This window comes from Pristis pectinata, chromosome 1 (assembly GCF_009764475.1).
Source record: "Pristis pectinata isolate sPriPec2 chromosome 1, sPriPec2.1.pri, whole genome shotgun sequence".
NCBI lineage: Eukaryota > Metazoa > Chordata > Chondrichthyes > Rhinopristiformes > Pristidae > Pristis > Pristis pectinata.
In genome coordinates this window covers 94,472,102-94,488,758 of record NC_067405.1, presented here as the reverse complement: position 1 = coordinate 94,488,758, position 16,657 = coordinate 94,472,102, and the positions used below count along the sequence as shown (strand labels likewise).

Sequence of the window (16,657 nt, the reverse complement as noted above, 5' to 3'; positions counted from 1 at the left end):
CAGTGAAACTGATGGGCCTTTCCCATTACTAATGCAGAAGTCATAAAGTTTAAGTTTAATTTTAATTTTAAACTTAAGTATTCAAAAGTTGATACCCAAATTGGAGAGCTCCATCATATGTTTTGCAAAACCAGTGCCTTGGTGTCTGCCTCACTATATTTGCAGTGCACAGAATATCTAGCATGTAGGTTTGTGCTGGTGCTTTAGACATAATACAAGGCTTTATAAATTTCTTCTGCCTCATCTTGGCCTTTGAGGATACCTTCTTGTTTATTTTTACCTCAATTATTTACCTAGTTTCCTTTATTAAATCAGCTGCTTCCAGTGGTGGTGGGTTCCAGATTCTAATCACTCATTTCAGTAAATAAATTTTTCCTTCCCTTTTGGATTTATTAATAACCATCCTGTATTTATGGCTTCTATTTTGGTTTCCCCTACAGGTAGAAGCATTTTATGCACATTTATTCTGTTCAACCAATTTATAATTTTAAGATCTCTTATTAGGTCACCTAGGTCTTTTCAAAAAAAATTAATCTCTTCATTCTTCTCTACTCATGAAGTCTACACTCCTAAAGATTAATCTCATTGCTTCGTTCTCTGTTCGAACTGCTTTGCTAACTTGTGGTGCTACTTTTTAATGACTTGTTTACCTGCATTCATAGATACCTTAGTTCATTTACCCCACCCATTCAATAACTTGTTTTTGTAGAAGCAGGTGATTCTATATTTCCTGCCATCAACTTGTATTTACCTATGTTAAAATACATGTGTCAATTAATTGTCCACTCTGAACCCTGAAGTGACCAAATGAATATTCATGACTGTCAGTTTCTTGGGCAGTGGAAATTAACAACTAAAATGGAGTCCCATTTCTCCAGATCGTAATTCCTGTTTGGGATTTACTGAAATGTTTGGCATTTTTTGTTTTTCCTCTCCCATTCCCTCCTTTCAATCCAGTTTTCACCTCCAACACCCCATCCCTTGTATCCAAGTTTTCTTTTCTCTCTTTGTTTCTCATTTGACATTATATTCAACCAATCTATTGTACACTTCCCACTTGGTCCTTATGCTGTTGATCAAAATCCTTCTGCCTCATCAGTTATGGAGGTAGACATTTGCTTATCCTGTTTTCTTCACTGCACTCTTATCAGCTTACAGTTTTTCTTCAGCGACGTGCCATGAAACAATTTAAAAATCTTAAATGTGAAAAGGAAAACCTAATGGCTGATAAGTTTGCAGAAGTTGGCAACTTGGCCCATTATTTCCTGGCAAAGTACCTAAGTATTGGGATATATACATCTTGCAGTTTCACTTCATAACTCATGATTTGGATATTGCCAGCAGTATCATCATTGGGATTTTGGAATTTAATTTCCTATATAGAAGACTATACTTTTAAAACTACACAAATCATTGTAGGTGGAAAGGTAAATTAGAAATTTGTATTTTTAAAACGTGGCATAAAAACTTATTCCAAATCTTAAAGTGACAGGAGTATTATGTCCAATTCTATGCATGGGCTCCTTGTCCATGTTAAGACGGGAGCTGAGGGTACTTACAAAGTTAATAACAGGGATGAAAGAATTCAGTTAGATGGAGAGACTGCTGAAACAGGGATTGTACTCTTTGGAACAGAGAAGATTAGTATGAGTTTTGATGGAGCTTTTCAGTTATGAGTGGCTTTGTTATGAATAAATGATGAACAACTGTTTCCATTGGGAAGAGCTGATAAATGAAATATTATCCAAAGGAGTTCGTTAAGGAGCATTTTAACTCTGCAGATTGTTTTGATAAAGAATCTACTGCTTCAAAGATTCAATGGACTGGTTGCCAATGTCTGTGCTGTACGATTCTGATTTGTTCCAAACATTGGCAGTTTTGTGCTGTAGAACTGTTACTGACTTGAGATTATCTATGCTGCTTTCAGTTCATTTGGCACCTTGTAGCTGTGATCAAAAGGTCCCTGTCACTGAATTTAAAAGATTTTATTTTACAACTATTGAAAGCAGTTGGCTTTTCCTTTGCTATCTTTAAAGAATTTAATTTCTAAATCCAGCTCTTCCATTCATCAGTGTCAGAGTACTTGCTATCTAGTAAGGCAAGAGAATGATATCCATCCCACTCACCCCACCCCACTGCTTTCAGCCATAAGTGGCCTGCTCACACAGTAGAGTGATGGATGAGAGCCCAAGATCCAAGCTGGAAAGGAGAGAGTTTGCATTAATATGCCATGTTTCAGTAATTCATTCAAGAGCCTCACGTACAATTAATTTATTGGATTAAATTGGAAACTATAGTCGCATCTTGTTGCACAACAACATCCTGCATTGGGCAAAATGATTTGGTTTAGGTGATGTCAATTCAAGAGCAAGTTTTTGGTAGGACTCTGGCAAACCAGTGTTCGCTGTACAGTACCACAGCATCCAGATCCTTTCTGAAGCTGGTATCTTGACCTTTGCTTTAATGTCTTGACTAATAGAGATTTTTTTTCAGGTTTGGCTTCACTGGCCATTCCCATAAGATATCTCTGTGCCTACAGTGGTCTAGAGTATGTTGTACTTTTCCTTCCCAGTATGTACATATGCAATTGTATGATCTGTAGTCCACAAAATAAAACCCTTTTGTATGTGCATTGGATTCTGTGTTGTCGTGTATTCCGCACATTGCCCATCTTACAGGACGCAGACGGATGAGCACTTAGGGTGTGCTGAGGAAATTTGTTAACTGAGGGAACTGTTTTATTTTAAGCAGTGGGAAAAATAGACCAGACTGTAGTTTTGTGTCAAATCATTACTCATAGCATCATGAATACTAAATTGTGTAAACCTAGCCTTGATATGAACCAATCTTCACCTAAATTAATATTTGCTGAGTTGGTGGTAGGATTTTTATGGAGCAGTATTTGCTGTATTAACCAGTTAACCTGGGATAAAAGGTCAGTATCTGAAGTGGTGATCATGGAGCTGTTGGAGGGTTATAAAAAAAACTCATCTTCTTCACTGATTTCCTTGTTGGAAATAAATCTGACCTTGCACTAGCTAGTCAGCATATGACTCCAAATCCAGAGCAATGTGGCTGAATCTTTACTGCCCTCTGAATTGGTTGGCGTGCCACTCATTTAAAAGGCAGTTAAGGAAGAACAATAAATGCTGGCCTTGACCATGGTATCTAAATGCTGTGAATGGATTACAAAATGCAGAGAAATAGAGGAGTTCTTTCTCCTGCCATCATTCAAAATCCAACTTGAATATGAAAACATAATTTCTCTCCTTTGACTAGCCTAAGAGTACTTGTCATCATGCCAATGAAACCTGAATACCATACACATTCTTTGGCAGAGGATCCACCGTCTCTTTTTCCTGTAGAGCTGTAATGATATTTTACATGGACTACTGCCTGATTGCACCTTATTGGCCAGCTAAGACCCCTTCTGTGCTCAGTGAATGAAGGTCATTCTTGTGTTGCATCTGATCCTCTCTGGTTCAAACTGAAAAGCTTAAAATTTTAAAAGGTAATCCATCTCCCTTAGAACAGCTACCCCTATTTTATTGCCCCCCCCCCAACTAAGATGTATACTTTTATTGCCATCAAATCAGAAAATATGCTGGACATGAGAATTAATTGTCATAGACATCAAACTGACCTTTTCACAAACATGTTAATTTAAACTTTTTTTAACCAAAAAAAACATTTTGAAATGTGACAAATCCCTTCTGCAGTGCTAAACTGATGTATAAACAAGATATCTCTGCTCAAGTGTACAAAACATCTCAACACTGTGTTCTATTTTTTAGGCTTCTCTAAATTTTACTAATTTTATTTTAGTTCTAGTGGGTCGCTGGGGTGATTGAAACTCTGGAGTCCAAGAGTCCAAATGCTAGAGTCCAATATCAATCCTTGCCAGGTGATCTAGGTTTACCACAGTCACATCCTAGGTAAACAAACCTTACCTTGCTATTGCCTTTTGTTGATCAACCATATCTAATTGTCCACTAAGCTTTTTCCATACAGTGTTGACCTTTGTTTTAAGTTTGGGCAGGGATATATGCATTGGCTATACTGTATATGTTAGCTCTTTTCTTTAATATATTCCCATGTACATATTAAAACAAAATGGATTTTGCCTTTGTAAATACACTAATACTGTATCTGCATCTTCCATCAGCACCATTCCTCTGTTGAATTCTACATCTCCCAGATCCTAGGTCTGTTATTTAAAGCAACTCCTATATTTCAGCCACCATCATCCACTACTTTGTTTCCTGAATACCAGATTCTTTTGCTAATTTAACAAAACAATGACACACGTATAACTTCAAAATAGCATCTACTAGCTATGTCCCTGCGTAGATTGAAGACTAATTTAGTCCAAAGCTATGGGAGATTGACTAGTGGTGCTATTTATAGGGGGCAATCTTCCACCTAACTTGTCAAATAGACATTTTTTAAATTTCTCAAATATATTTATGTAAATTGGAGAGTATATAATATAAAACATTTAAGTTGGCATTTTCAGCCTGTCCTGTTATTCCATTTACTTAATATTGGCACGGCATCAGTTTTTGTTTACATAAATAGCTTGAGCAAACAGTTTGTAAGGTTTTTACACAGATTCCAGCTGCAGAGTGGTGCAGTGATGGTCTTAAACAGTGCCCTTTATCCATGGAACCTTTGTAGCGGATGCATCTAGTTTCAGCCTGTCCCTCAGAATATAGTCCTGGACTTGGAGCATGTTTGGTTCTGGACAGCACCTTCCATTGGAGACCCAATGAGTTTTGGACAGATCATTAGGCATCTTTCACCAAGTTGATGTTCCTCCAACAGCAGTAACTAATTCTCTCAGTGTGTATCCCTGGGAACTACCCGTACAGCATGGGGTGATGTTTTATGCAGCTTTTTGGGATGAACCTCGACAAAGGCTGCTGCATCTCTTCCCAAACCTTCCTAGCTAACATGCAGTTAGGTAGAAGATAGATAGTCTTCTTATTTGCACTGCAACAATCTTGAAGGTAGCGTGAGGTGACACTGAGGCTCCAGCTACATGGACCCTTTCCACCAGCAGCCAAGCAAGCTCTTGGAGCTTGTTTGACAATTCTGGTGATGAAGCATTCTGCTAGGTGACTGACTGCTCATCCAACAAGATCCACCCTATCCCTTTCCTGCAGGGCTTCAATGACATTTCACGTGGTTTGTGATAAAAGGGATCTGCAAGGAATAGGGGAAATGGCACAGCCCAAGTGAAACAAATGTTCCATGGTAACATGGCCAAAACCATCCTTTACATTGCTGGGGACAAATGGAACCTGAGCACATTTTGACAAATAGCATCTGTGTATCCAGGATCTATGCACAACTTTATGCAGCTATATATAAAAGTAGACAGCAGAATGAAGACCACCACATTGCGCGCCTTTCTCTGCAGATTATTCATCATGTTTCTATGAACAGAATCCATTTTGGAGCTCCACATAAATTGAAAATTATAAAAAAAACCCTACAGTTGTTGGAAATCTGAAATAAGAGCAGAATATGTAGTGCATGTGCTGGATACAGGCCACAGCTGTACCACTTAGGGCAAAACCCAGAACTCCATACACTTGACGACCAGATTCTTTCAGATGATCGAGTGTGAGTGCTGCCGCCCGAGTCTGAGTAGCTTCTTCAACTTTGTATAGACCTTACTTTATCTCCAATTCACATTTCCAGCATTCTCCAGGAATCAGATTGGTCAGTCCAGCTCCCATAGAGCATGGCCTTGCTTTCGCTTTGGTTCAGTCAGGCTTCCTAGGCCATTTGGAACTGGTTGCAGCTGCTCATCATTCTGTGGGCCAACAGCATGTCTGAGCAGAAGGCGGTGATGACATCCATGTACAGGGAGGCTTTGATCTGAGTGCCTCTACTGCCTGGTGTTCTACTTCCTGATTAGACTCAGCAGAAGGCTCTGTGGACATAGAAACAAGACAGAGGAGGGAGGACAGGCTTGCTTTGCTCCAGATTTGATTGGGAAGCCTTCTGTTTCCCAAGCTTTGGTTAGAACTGTGCTACTGAAGACAAACAGACAAAATAATGAAAAATCAGCTCCAAGAACCCAGCTGAATTTTCAGGCAAAATACTTCTCAATACTGGTTCTCCCTTCAAGATGGTCATACTTAGATGATTGCTGACTGCCTTTTCTAGATTTTATAGCCGTCCATCAATGTAAGTAAAACAGTTTATGTGTACACTGTTCGCAATGATCTAAATTTGACATAGGAAAGGTTCTGATCTTAAGATTGGGAAAGGAATTTTCATTTAAATACAAACTTATGCAATCACAGCATTTATCTGAAATCTTTAAACTCGTGAAACTTGCAATTGCTCTTGACTGTTAATGGTTGTTTTCTCTTTTCCGGTTCTGGGGAAGGATCTCGACCTGAATCATTAACTGCATTCCTCTTAACACTAATGCTGCCTGACCTGAGTGTTTCCAGCATTTTCTGCTTTTATTTAAGATTTTCAGCAGCTGCAGTTCTTATATTATTTTCATTTACTCTTAATGGCTGATGCCCATGTTAACTCCAAGTTTCCTTAAAACAAAAGCACTTGATTTTTGTTGCATTCCACAGCCTTCTGGGTCAAATGAGACTCTCGCTGTTTAGATTGGCAACCCGCCTGTGTTCGATGTCTCCCCCGACAGTATGGCTAAGATTTGAAATGTGCTATCTGCCTTGAATTGGAAACTGCATCTCCAGTTTGAGTGGAGTAAATTCCTACCAACTATGTCATCAAACTTTCCAAATTTTCATTCTCTTGGAGTGCTTCATCAAAATAGCTGAGTGCAAAATTTCTTGTAATTATTTGCCTTTATCTTCAGAAGACATGCAATATATTTAAGCATTTATTTATGGTATAAATGCAATCATTATATAATTCTGTAATAAGAACTTCTATGGAAATAAAATGGGTGATACCCCTTTCAATCTCTGAAAGATTAAAACCAATACCTTTTATATCACCAAGCTGCACTGAACTGAAGAACCTATTCTAGTCTGATTAATCCAAGTTAAAACTGGTTGTGCTCTGATTGCTTGCAAAATATTTGCTTTAAAAAAGGATTGGACTGACACGAGTTGCTGCTCCTTATTGCTATCCACTAACTTCTTTTGGAAGGTGTTAACGTGAGGACATTAAGCAATGATTGGCTCAGATAGGATGTCTTAGTGATCAAATGACTTGCTGATGCCAGCTGTTGAAACATACACATGAGTAGCCACTGATTAACTGAGGCATCTGTTCTTAAGTGTTGTTTGGTAGTAGAATATTGAAGTTCCCAGTGTTTGAACATTTTTCAGTGTGCCATGAAAGTTTTTAGCTTGTGCTAAATTTGACCAAAGTAATTTTTTAAGCCTGATTAGGTTTCCACAAATTATGTTTAAAATTGTTACATCTTTTTGAATTCATATTAAATTGTTATTTATATTTTCCCTCTTTTTTTTCCAGATGGATCCAGCACTTGAAGCACAGTTAAAGAAGAATAAAGACAAGATCACACTAGAGTCAGAATATCAGGTGGAGTATTAAAATTATGTGGTCCTGGTCAACTAATCTCAATGCTTATCGCATTTTGGTTCAGGATTTATGAATGCATGGCAATGCAGAGTGTTCATTCAATCTCATTGTTTGATGCTACCTCAGACCTCTCCAAACTCTCTCTGTGTGTCTCCTTATTTCTTTCTCCTGCTCTAGCACCGTTAAACTATTAGTATTTTGGTTTGTCATTGTGCCCTTGTTTGTTTTAATCTGCCTATCTCCTTTACCAGCAGTCTGAATGCTCATCCGGTCACACTAGCTTCAGATTTCCACCTGATTTCACTGAATTATATATTTTCTTCATTGCAAGATCGTCTTGCTATTTGATAAGAAAGCTAAACAACGTTTTTAAGTTCACATTATCAGGTTATGCAGGGAGTAATTGAACTGTAGTAAGATTGTAAGTGCAGCCAAGTGGACACTGCTGGGTGGGATGATCAAATCTTTGGCTGGGGATTTGTTAGACAGGGGAGTCTCACAGCACACCCAAAGCTTTTTTTTTCCTATCCCTTATCCTTCAGTTAAAACACTTTGTCACAAATTGCTCACAAGTTCTAGCTCCTGGTATTGGAACCTCCAAACAGCCTTTGTGTCTTTTGAGAAGGTGAATGGCAAAACTCAACAAAGGTTCCCAATCTATATTGTTGAGCATTTGCACCTGTGCACAGCAGATGACAGGATGCCATTGGGTTCCTAGAGATGTCTCTCATGGATTGCCAACATTTGCAAATGATTAAACCAGGTAAGCCAATGAGGGTGAAAGGAATGGCAGGAAATGTTGCTTGGTTAGTGAAGAGGTATGGATAAAGGTTGGAGGACAGTTTAAGTGCCAATCCAGAGCATTTGGACTGGGCATTCCGCGTAATTCTGTGCAACTGAACGAAGTGCTAGGGGGCTTATGCCTGTGGAACTTGACCACAACAATGCTAACTTGTAATTTTCTCTTAATTTATAGAATAGGAAGGAAATGTGCGCAGCAGAAATTTTATAAAACCATGCCAGTTTCCTCTGGCATTGATTACCACAAAATATTCTTTATATCTCTTCAGTTAGCTTCCTTTGAAGGTAACTGGAGCTCTCTGGTGCCACATTGTTCTGATGATTAATGTTTGGAACTGCATGTGTCCTTGGGTAGTCTTACTGAGCTAATATCTTGGATGGGCATTTCTGTGGCACACTTGAGTGCTGTTGATTAACCGACCAGACAAATCAATTTCACCACTTTTTGTCTTGGGGATATGCACCTGAATTCTTGCATTCTTCCAACTACCCTGATCCTACAGATCAGTGGCTTGGGTGATTCTAGCTGCTGTAAGCTCTTCAGTGCACAGAGCTGATAAAAAGCTGTACAATTCCACTTTATTGAATTTCTAATAACATTTTCTCCTGTGTGCTAAACTGGGAACAAGCCTTGTTTTTAGATAAACTAGATTTTTAAAATATCTGGCTTTAAACATCTGAATTTTCCTTGTAAAGGGACAGTTTCAACTCCCTGTTAGCTAAAGAGAAAGTGTTTCTGGCTCTTCTGCAGTTTAATTTGGGGTGCATTAGTCATTGGTAATAGACTATTGTGGATGAATAAAGAAAATTTAAAGGAGCTGCTGTCCTAAAATGAGTAGGAAAAATGCTCTTGTTTAAGCAGGTCTGATCCAACGATCGTGTAGCAAAATGACAAGACAAAGTTTGGAAGATTTGAAGCAGAAAGTCGAAAGTCAAGTTTATTATCTTATGCACAAGCATACATATGCACAGGTGCAATGAAAAACTTACTTGCAGCAGCATCGAAGCACATAGCATTAGATACATGACATTCACAGGAAAAACACAAATGAACAAAATTATGCAGGAAAGAATACAATTAGAACAAAAAAATACAAAGTTCATTGTAGCGCAAAGTGGTCATGGTGCTGTACTAAGGTCATGATTAGTGTTGTGTAGGTTGGTTCAAGAACTGAATGGTTGAAGGGAAGTAGCTGTTCTTGAACCAGGTGGTGTAGGACTTCAGGCTTTTGTACCTTCTGCCCGATGGTAGCTGCGAGAAGATGTCATGACCCGGATGGTGGGGATCTTTGATGGATGTTACCTTCCTGAGGCAGAGCCTCATGTAGATGCTACTGATGGTGGGGAAGGATGTGCCTGTTATGTATTGAGCTGAGTCCACAACTCTCTGCAGCTTCCTATGTTCCTGTGCATTTGAATTGCTGTACCAGACCATGATGCAACCAGTCAGGATACTTTCAACAGTACATCTGTATAAGTTTGTTGGAGTGTTTGGTGACAAGCTGAACCTCCTTAACTTTACAAGAAAGTAAAGACGCTGGCTTGTCTTCTGTGTGATTGCACCACAATAAGCCATGGAAATTCAGAAATTCCTGCAGCGAACTGGGCACAAAAAAGTCAGGTGACCAAAGCATGCTGTGATCTGATGATGATATTCACCAGTTTCTTCCAGTCATCAATATCTGGAACATTAAATTCAGAAATTTAAAAGGTTTATCATGGTGCTGCAATCTTTGCCCAATTCCTCATCTTGGACGTTGCCTAATTCCCCATTTTGGGCTGATTTGACTTAGCATGTACTACAGATCATCCCTGGATTCTTTCTGGCTTGAGTTATAAGGAGCGATTGAATAGGCTAGGTCTGTTTTCCCTGGAGTGAAGGAAGCTGAGAGGTGGCATGATGGAGCTGTATAAGTTTATAAGAGGCATAAATAAAGAAAATAATCAGAGTTTGTTTCCCATAATAGGGGTGCCTAAAACTAGAGGGCATAGGTTTAAAGTGAGAGGGAGGAGGTTTAAAGTGGATCTGAAAGGTACCAGATACCACGAAGTGTAATTGGTATCTGTAATGAGCTGTCAGAGGAGGGGGTGGTGGCAGGAACAGTAACAACATTTAAGAGGCATCTAGACACATCCTTGAAGAATAAGGCACAGAGGGATATGGAATTAATGCAGGCAAATTGAATTAGTCTAGATCAGCTTGATGATCAGCATAAATGTGGTGGGCCAAAGGGTCTGTTTCTTTGTTGTACAATTCTATGACTATAAAGGTTTGGTTCCAGTCTGCTCAGTGAACCAGCAAACGATTCATTGGTTTCGATGTTGACTGTTTCCCTTTTTTTGGTTTTGCACAATTCCCAGTCTCCATATTGCTTTGTACTTCAACCAGTTTGTGTTTTGTTTCTTTGGCTCTGTGACCTTCCTTTCGCTGCTGTAATGTGCCATCCATCTTTATATTGTTTAGTATTATTTACTATTTTATTATTATTTAGAATGACTTTGAGGAGGGAAGAAGGGGAAATCAGTACTGGAAGACTGATGCAGCTGAGATTGACTGGAGTTAGCATCATGATTAATGTTAGGCCACTGCAAGCCATAAGATTGATTATAGTGCCCTTTATGTCAGCACTGTACCACAAGAAGGATTTGTCCCTTCCATTGGGAATTCTTATTCTGCCTAATTATCTCTGAGCCAAGTGACGTGTGCTGTGCAGCGTCGTGACATTTTCAACATTTCATTTTTACAGGCAACAAAGGTTCTCTGTCTTGCAGCTGTAAAATCTTTTCAGAATTCTAAAAGCTAATTTTCTGCTGGATCTCTATATTAATTGCAGTAAATGAATTGAACAAAATAGTTATGATAGAATGATAAATTTGACATGCAAGGCAGTTTCTGATTTGAGGGTCGAAAACAAGGCTCTGGAGTTTTATGATCTAGAATTCTGATTAGGAGAGTTTTAAATTTGGTGCACCAGAATTGCCATTGTAGCTGTCAGACATGACTTCTTCCTAGCTGTGTAGCTGTCCTGTACAGAATTTCCATTGTGATGCTTTCCATTTTAAGAGGTGGGCAGTTGTTATGGCTTGAACCATTCAGTGAGAGCAACTGAAAGTGACAGAGATTTGTCTGAATGTCCTGCAGGTAATGAGACTTCCCAGTCCAATTAAACTGTTGACCATCATAAGTGATGCAGTTATGTAACTCTGCAACTTTGCTTCAGTGAGGCCATTGAGGAGTGGGGTTGGAAGAAGGGAAGAACAAAGACATTCAAATGTAGCAGTATAGATTTTTATGCAAAATTATTTTCCCCATATGCAAGACCAGATATATAATGTCTGAAATGTGTGTATATACTTGCCAAAATAACATGTATCAAAACCCAGGTAAGTCTTTATGCGGCTACAGTACAATCGCATTTAGTGTGTATAATTTAACATTGTAACAAGCTTTTTAATTCTGATATTGTTCCAAGAATATACTTCATTTAACCTGTGACCCCCATCGGCAGGATGTTGGCCCAGTGCTGACCAAGATACAAAATTTGTGTCACTATTTGTGGTATTCAAGATATGTTCGGCTGAAATGATCCAGTGCTATTTGAAGGACTTGCTATTGGAAAGCTTAAAGGGTTAACATTTTCATTTATGTAAGGCATTCCTAAATTCGTGATTCTTTGTTTCTTTTTCAATCTTTTTATTAGTTTCCAAATTAATACATATTAATATATAACATTGATGATTGTACATGTAATACAAAGAGATCAAGAGAACAATCATGGCATAGATAATCATGAAGAATAACAAAATATTAAAAAAAATTAGATCTCATGATATCTTAGTAGATAAATATAATATAAAAGAAAGAAAAAGATTTATTGTGTATATAAAAGAAAAGAAAAAAAATCTCCAAATCAATAAAAAATTGTAAATAATCAAACCAAACTAAAAAGAAAATTTCAAAAAGAAGACAAAAAAGAAAAAAAAACTGGACTGAAATTTCTCAATAGAAACAGAGCAATATTATGTCGTCAACTCCGTTCCTCTAAATTGAAAAGTTATTGAAAAGGGATCCATATCATATGAAAGTATTGAATAAATGGACTCCAAATGTCTTCAAATTTAAGCGAAGGATCAACAGTACCACTCCTAATTTTTCCAAGTTTAAACATGATATAGTTTGAGAGAACCATTGAAAAGTAGTAGGGGGTATTGGATCCTTCTATTTAAGCAAAATGGATTGTTTGGCAATCCTACGGTAAGTGGAAGCAGATAAATGGCCAGATTGTATCCTTGGTAATCCAAAAATTGCAGTGTAAATTCGTGATTCTGATAATAGAATTTCTGGAGAGAAGAATCCTTCGAAACCTTTCTTTGCATACATCTTGCTCACTCAGATACAGAGATTTATAATGTAGCAGTGTGCAAAAAAAGTGGTACAGCAGCTGAAGCATTGCCCTGCCATATCCAAGATTTGAGTTTAACTACAGCCAAAATTGACAGGGTAAAAACTTTCCTTCTCCATGGGCTGTGAAAGTGTGAGATCGCAATGAAACAGATTTCAAGTAATCATGAGTGTAGACTGGTCTTAAATTTACAATTGAATGGCTACCTCACCCCTTGCTAATTATAATTTAAAAAGTGGTGCCTTGTTCTCCACTGTGGAGCTTTGGGACAGTGGGAGCAAGCTTTTCTTAGTGTGGGTTCAGCACAGTTTGACATAGTGATATATCTCGGTCGGGAAAGAAAGGAGATGGTACTATTTGATCCGTAATGCCATGATAGGATTATGATCTGTTGCTCATTCATTAAGTTCTGTAACTGCACACAATGATTATTATTTACCTGAGGAGTTTGGGAATACACATGTTTGAACAGTTGAATAATTTGGATTTTTGCAATTTGCAGCATTCTAGACATTGGTTTCTGTCCTGAATTAACACACAATCTGATTAATTATACACATATTGTACATGTGATATGCCTCTGCTGTTCATATGACATTTTATGAAAGTAGTTCCTAAAGCAGTGCTACTCATAAGCTCTTTGTTGAAGTGCCACTGTCAAGACACATGCTTGGAAATGTAGCCCTCAGCAAACTCTATACAATGTTCCATTACAGCAGTGAAGCCTCTGGGATTCCCAAATTGTGAGCTCCTGTGTGATTGTGGAAAATTATCAGCTGGAGAGAAGCCTACTACTTTTTCCACAGGGAGGGAGGGGAGGGGAGGGGGGCTGAGGGAGAAAAGAAGACAGACAATCCCATTTGCTGCTTACCTGTCTCCTATAGAATGAAGAGCAGCCGCTCCGTCTTGGATAATAGTTTAGTTATTAATTTTTTTGGATGAAATGTACAGAATAGGAAAAGAGAATTGAGCAGAAACCTAAACGACAATCAGAGAGGCACATATATATTTCTGCACGGAACTACCTTATCCTTCTGAAGCTTTTCCATTTTCTTCCCTTGCATTGAGAGATGCTATTGAAAGAGAAGTATCCATAGCACAAGTGAGATCTTAGTGAGGATGGCACATGTCTTCTGGTAAAAGTTCCCTTGCTTTCATTGATGAGAAAGGGAGAAAGTGTTGTATTCTAGCATTGCAATGTCCTGTAACAGGAGAACACAAAGCAGCAGGGCAGCTGGAGCTGAAGGAACTCTCATCAGAGATCGCACTGCACCTACTGAAAGGTGGTTAAAAAGTGTTCAGAGGAACAGTGGTTTAGCTTTCAGCATTTGTGCAAGTACTAATATGTGCTCTTCAAACCATTGAATTATTGTTATCTATATTGTATATGTTCCATCATGCATGTGCTTTGTTTTTCTTTTTGGTGAAGAATTTAATGCTTCAACTTTGTTATGTAAGATAATGAAGGTACCCAACTTTGTGTTCTTAAATAAAAATACAGAAACTTCCAGAGCCTAACTCTGACTGGGTAAACATCAGAGGACCACGTCCCTGGGAAGATTCAAAAGCTGCCCAAGAACAACAACGGAAGATTCAAATTGGGAACGGCATTAAATAGTGACATGAATCACTGGTTATTATTCATTTACATCTGGAAAGCGAAGATTTACCTCAGCTAATTTGAATACAAAATATTATATAAAATTTTTGCATTACATGTTTGTTTGCATTGATTTAATAACAAGAACTGTAAAATGGCAGAGCAGAGAGAATGTGAAAGGATCTACTGATTGTATTGCAAAACACAATGTATGAAACAGGATTTTTCTTTTGAAATTACCTTCGAAGGTTTTAACAATGCGAAGTGAGCTTTGAACTATTGCAGCAAGAAATTTACAGCCATATGCTATCCTTAGTTTTCCAGTGTTAGTACACTCCTCTCAAGCAGCAATTTCCATTGTTTCCTAGCAACCAGTGCTGGTAGCTCTGAATTAGAGCTTGCACTAGACCTATGAAAGATGTTGCTTCTTGTGAGCTGCTTCATGTTGGCTTTCATTTGTGGAGCCCCATGTACCAGGCGAAGTCAGTAGCCTGCATTTGTGTAATTGCACCTGTAATTGCACATCCCCAAAGATTGTCTGGATGCCTCTTGAGGAATTTTCACTAAATAGACAGAACCCTCACTGGAGTTTGTTAAAGCAGATCCCCAGAGAAAAACCTAATCACTTTTTCTTGCTGGGTATCCCACAACTGTTTCTTCATCAGGAAACTGAAGAACTATAATATCTAAAACACAGCCTTGGGCCAAGCTAGCAGCTTGTGAGTGAAGACTTTGCATTTTTATAAGAAGAGTTAACCCTCAGAAAATGTCATGTGTCTTGCATTTTACTGTCCCAAACAACTTTAGATGTGTGATCTGCTTTACATTTCTGTCTAATGTATGACAATTTTTTTCAATTGAAAACAATAAAATTTGTTATTTATTAAAGCAACCTGATGCAATTAACTGCTGGTAACCTTTCTGATTTTGGGGTGGCATGTTTTATTGCCTTGCTGTACTTGAAGTGGTGATACTCATGATGAGCTGGTCACCTTGTCTAAACCATTTGATGATGAGACAAAACAGCAGCCAGCTAAGCAACTGCTTAAATATTTTTAGAAGATAAGATTTCTAAACCTGATGACAGCATGGGTTTGGGTCCACCATTAATGTAAACAGATTCAGTGCCCCTTATAATCTAGACCTTATCTTAACCTGTCTTGATTATCCCAAATGATAACGATACAAACCAGCAGGAGAGTTTTGTTAGGATGCCAGCAGCTTGAATGTATCACCTGCCGTCCTGTGCATCACTCTTTGAAAAGCAAGGTCAGCATGCACTTAATAGACAAAAACATGAATAAGTGTACATTAATCAATAGTGAATTGATAGTTCACTCTGATCCTAGGTACATAAAATAAGAAAGGTGATCTTGCTTTTTCTCCAAAGTTTGGCTTTATTATAGTGCTTCACTTTTCACAGTGTGAAGTGTGCTGTGTCTTCAAGCTGGCCCAGTTTCTCTGCTCGGCTGGCAAAAATGCAATCCTTCTTTAGCTGAAAAAAAAATTGTCTGATAAAACAGCTTACCGAAAAGAATACGATCCAAACCTTCCTGAAGTCACATTATGAAGCATAATTGCAATTTCCTTATTAATGTTAACATCTGTGATCAACCCTTGTCAATTCACCATGTTTGCAGTGCAACCATATAAATCAATTATCACCTGAGCTCTTACTGTGATGGAAGCATGGGAGATGTTGGGATTGTTGCATCAATGGAAAGGAGCAGCGATGTCATGGTGGGATGGGAGAAGAGAGGAGGTAATAACTGATGTGGCGAATTGGCAGCGAAGCCACAGCCACAGGAGCAGTGTAAACCTTAAATGTAACTAGAAGTGTCTTTATCTGGTTATGTATAGTTAGAATAAAATGTGTTTCTTGTGAGCGGCTCTTGAAAGTGGATTGGATGTTAATCTGGCTGTCTCCACAAGAAAGGGTGTGCTTCACTGGTTGAGAATTAGGAAATTCTCCTCAGGTTAAGAAGCAGGAGAATTAAGATGGTGAAAAGGAGAAATCTATTTTCTTCCTCACTCAGTGTGTCTTTAAAGTCAAAGTTGAGTTTATTGTCATACGCACAAGTACATGTTTGCACAGGTGCAATGAAAAACTTGCAGCAGCATCACAGGCACATAGCATATAAGCACAGCATTCACGAGAAAACCAAATTAAACATAAATTATACACAATTTTTAAAAGGAAGAACACAATTAGAACAAAAAGAAACGAAGTCCATTTTAGTGATCAAAGTGGTCATAGTGTTGCTAAACTGTCATGATTAGGGTTATGCCAGTTGGTTCAAGAACC

The 16,657-nt window shown here is 38.3% G+C and overlaps 1 protein-coding gene across 2 annotated transcripts in view; it reads left to right on the top strand.

Annotated features, from left to right (window-relative positions):
- The window catches only part of LOC127574088 (cytochrome c oxidase assembly protein COX16 homolog, mitochondrial), a 55,534-nt gene extending 40,276 nt beyond the window's left edge, over nucleotides 1–15,258 (top strand). For both annotated transcript variants that reach the window (XM_052022764.1, XM_052022757.1), the window contains 2 exons: nucleotides 7,480–7,548; nucleotides 14,254–15,258. In XM_052022764.1, the coding sequence (XP_051878724.1) occupies nucleotides 7,480–7,548; nucleotides 14,254–14,370 (186 nt within the window). In that variant the 3' untranslated portion in view covers nucleotides 14,371–15,258. The remainder of the gene's footprint in view (nucleotides 1–7,479; nucleotides 7,549–14,253) is intronic.
- The last annotated feature ends 1,399 nt before the right edge of the window (nucleotides 15,259–16,657 follow it).